The sequence below is a fragment of the Micropterus dolomieu genome, linkage group LG17, assembly GCF_021292245.1.
Source record: "Micropterus dolomieu isolate WLL.071019.BEF.003 ecotype Adirondacks linkage group LG17, ASM2129224v1, whole genome shotgun sequence".
Taxonomy (NCBI): domain Eukaryota; kingdom Metazoa; phylum Chordata; class Actinopteri; order Centrarchiformes; family Centrarchidae; genus Micropterus; species Micropterus dolomieu.
Window position 1 is genome coordinate 5,367,318 of NC_060166.1, and position 3,698 is coordinate 5,371,015.

Genomic DNA, 3,698 nt, shown 5'->3' on the forward strand with positions numbered 1-3,698 from the left:
CGCCGCACCTGCCAGCCATCAGCCTCATCACTGCCAGTATATCAACCCCGGCTTTCCACTCCACCCTCGCTCGATCGTCGCAGCTCTTGACCTGGTGTCGCCGCTTCGTTCTGGCTTTATTTCTTATACTCCTTTTGCCTCTTGTCCTCTTGCCTACTAACCCTGTCTCTGTGTTTTTCCCCGCCAGGTTCACTCACCTCTGCCTCCCAGCTCGGCCAGCCGGGCTCGCTCGCCTGCCTCCTCCTCTCGCCGCCTCCACGACACCCCCCCCGGCTTCTCCACTCGCACCCCGCCTGGGCCCCCGTCTCCGTGTCCTCACCTACCCGTCTGCCAGCCTCCCCCCCTAGCCTCCAGCCTTGTGCCCTCCGTTCCTCCAGCTTCTCGGTTCCCCGAGTCCTCGTCTGCCTCTCCCCCTCCTTCCACCTGCCCTCGCCTCGAGCCTGTTTTTTCCTCAATAAACCTCTTTTTCACCCTCAGCGTTGCGTTTGGGTCCGTTCTGTCTCCCACCGTTACATATATACTCTATTTGATAAATGTAGTTACTTTTGAGTTGCAGATTGTGAAAACAAAAGCTAAAAGCTATAAGTAATTAAAATAAGCCCCAACATTACATTACAAGTGATATGTACATTAATCTATAAATGATTATAATCCAATAATATACTGAAACGGGCCATTCTGCATAATAAGAACCTTATGTGTTATGCTGGTTTTTGCACTTTACCATACCACTACCATCTGCACTACCCTCATTCCACTATAATCAAAGTTCTATTTTTGCACTATAACTAACACTACTCATATTATGCTGATATAGCCTCCTGTACATCTTTTGTTGACTATTTTATTTTTATTCTAATTTAATATTTGTTTATATGCTACATATAGTGAGTGTAGGGTGGAGAGGGGAGGGCTGCAACTGCATTTCATGGTGCAGTCCTGTGTTGTATAATGACAATAAAGCTGAAGCCTGAACTTTGAACTTTGAACCTTGAAACTTCCACTTTTGGTACTTTAAGTATATTTGTATATGCTAATACGTTTGTACTTTTACTTGACACTTACTTTACCTTTGAATGCAGGACTTTCACTTGTAACTATTTATACCCAGTGCTATTGCTACTTTAACTAAAGTAAAGAATTCTTCCAGCACTGGTAAATTAGAATTTTAGTACTATTTTACGTCTACTACCTCTGCACAGATAATGATTTTTTAATTCATGCATGCACAATTGGTCATGGAAAATAAACCTAATTCCACAATACACAATGTTTGAATACTTCTATCTAATACTTGTCTCTTAGTTGCGCTTGTTAATAACAATCCTCTGGAACAAATTTGTGTGTGAGACACACCTGCTCCAGCAGCAGAGTCTTCTTGTTCTCTTTTGCCAGCTCATAGGCCGTGAAGGAGCCCTGGACACCTGCCCCGATCACTATGCAGTCATACTCTCCTTTAGTCGACATGCTCGTAATGTTGCACTGACTGACGGCATGCAGTTTGCAGACGTACTTCACTTCTTTTCAATCTGCTGAAACAGATACGCCCGTCAGAAGGAGGAGGAACGGACACTTATTAGCTAAGTGTGCCCTGAGTATTGCCTGCTAGGGGCGCAGACCACAACCCAAACCAAGCAAGCATTATCAAGTAAAAGCCTCTGTTTGAGGTTAGATTATACAGTAATAATCCTGATTATGGCCATGTTTGGGGTCTGGGTCTGCACTCGTTTTAGAGGAAAATGGGATTTGTAAGGAGCATGATCGCACACAAGTGCCTGACAGTCCTGCCATATGGCGTTGAGCACTCGTCTACTTCCGCCACCATTTTACAGAGAAAGTAGCCAACTCTTTAGTATTACAAAAAAAATGCCATTTAATCTTGTTAATTCGACTATATGTCATTAGTGTTGTCTATGGCACCTGTTACTCTATGTTTTTACCGGACTTTGGATAGATCTCAAAGTGAGTAAAACAAATTCCTCAATAGGAATTTACAAATTTCAAGTTAACAAGTATCTTATTAGCAGTGAAATTAACTTTATTTTATTTTATCCCGGCATAAAACATACATGTCAGAAACATGTCCACAAATACACAAATCCAAAACTAACAAAAAAATACAGCAATATGTCAATGGGCATAATAATAATAATGATAATAATAATAATAATAATAATATTTGTTAATACTCATTGGATGGTCCTTTTCAAAGTGTTGTTTTTAGATAGAACTGTACTAAAGCAGAGTTAGTGTGCATGCTACTGTATTTGGGATGTTACGAATGGTAAAGAATGTAACATAGAAAAAGAGTTGAAAAGCCATTTTATATAAACTGTGATACCTGGATTACATTTACCCTTCCAGACTTGGAAACAAACAAAACAACAAAAAACATTGCAGCATAAAAAATTATACATGTCTGCATAACAGCTTTATTAATAATTAATCAAGTCAAAGCAAACAAATAAGTCTAATTGTGTGTCTTAAAAGTTTTTTCACAAGCTTATCTTGTAGTAGATACATGTATAATCTGTCATATTGTGTGCAGGTCTGTTGGGCTGTTGCTGACACAGTGGATCATCAGGGCTAGGGTTCCTCCTCTGGCCATTTCCAGCACTGCTTATATAACCATGAACAGCCTCCTCAATCCAGAGGTCACTCACCCAGTTCACACACACTCACACAATGGGGCAGCCATCCGGAGCAATCTGGAGTCCCCAGGCCACACAGGCATCAGCAGGACAGATCATCCTTTTTTTAATTTTTTTAATTTTTATTTTTTTACAGACAGATCATCCTTGACTCGATGGAAACGCGCAAGCGCCTCTGGGACTATGGAGGGCGACCCTGCGAGAGCGTAGCATCCTAAAGTGATGTGAGCTGAAGTCCTGTAGGGAGACTGTGGCCTGGAGTGGGGTGTGGAACATATGGATATGCTCCAGTGTGGTGGTTCGTTGTGGGGTTGAGTGTGGCTCTTGAGAGCAGGTCTGCCACCATGTTCTCTCTTGCTGAAGCCTCTCCCACCAGCGGTGGATCCTCAGAAGTTTGTGCCCCAACACAGTTGTAGCAAGCAATGATGTGACGGCCTGGTGGTTCATCTGCAGTGTAAAGTGCTCTCCGTACAGGTACATGTGCCACTGCTCGCGTGCCTAGACACAGACCAGCACCTCCCACTCCCCTAATAAGTACCCCTGTTCAGCTGAGGTGAGGAAATGAGATGCGAATGCCAAGGCATTCAGTACCGCACTGGATTTGAGACAACGCAGCTCCAACCGCTGTACTGGAGGTATTGACAGGTCAGGATTGGGGGGCTTGTGAGGTCAAAATGGGCAAGTACAGGCTGAGCTGCCTTGAGGTGGCAAACAGCAACAGAGCAGGTAGGAGTCCATGTCCAATCCAGGTTGCATCCTTTGTCAGGACCTCTCATAGTGGGGCAGCTACTTTGTGCAGTATTGGGGAAGGAATAGCATCTGATGCCAGTTGGGTGACCACACTGCATGACCTCCACATTAGAGTTAAGTGGGCTGAGGCTGACAGCGGTCAGCAAAACCCTTCAAACTAAATGGCGGGCACAGCAAAGAGGCATTTTTCTCCATTCTCCATTTAGTGTGAGGTTTTTGCGGGTGATGACATTGAGCACCCTAGTTAGCCACTCATTGTGTAGGGCTGGAAGCAGCTGGGGGCGAAGCTAAGGTGTG

General features: G+C 44.0%; 1 protein-coding gene across 4 annotated transcripts in view; it reads right to left on the reverse strand.

The window, feature by feature from the left end:
• pipox (pipecolic acid oxidase) overlaps positions 1-1,526 on the reverse strand; it is a 1,053,392-nt gene extending 1,051,866 nt beyond the window's left edge. For all 4 annotated transcript variants that reach the window (XR_006828651.1, XR_006828652.1, XM_046072897.1 and 1 more), the window contains exon 1: positions 1,357-1,526. Coding sequence is in view for 2 of the 4 variants with exons in the window: in XM_046072897.1 (XP_045928853.1) it covers positions 1,357-1,467 (111 nt within the window). In the remaining 2 variants the exon portion in view is untranslated. The remainder of the gene's footprint in view (positions 1-1,356) is intronic.
• Between the last annotated feature and the right edge of the window lie 2,172 nt (positions 1,527-3,698).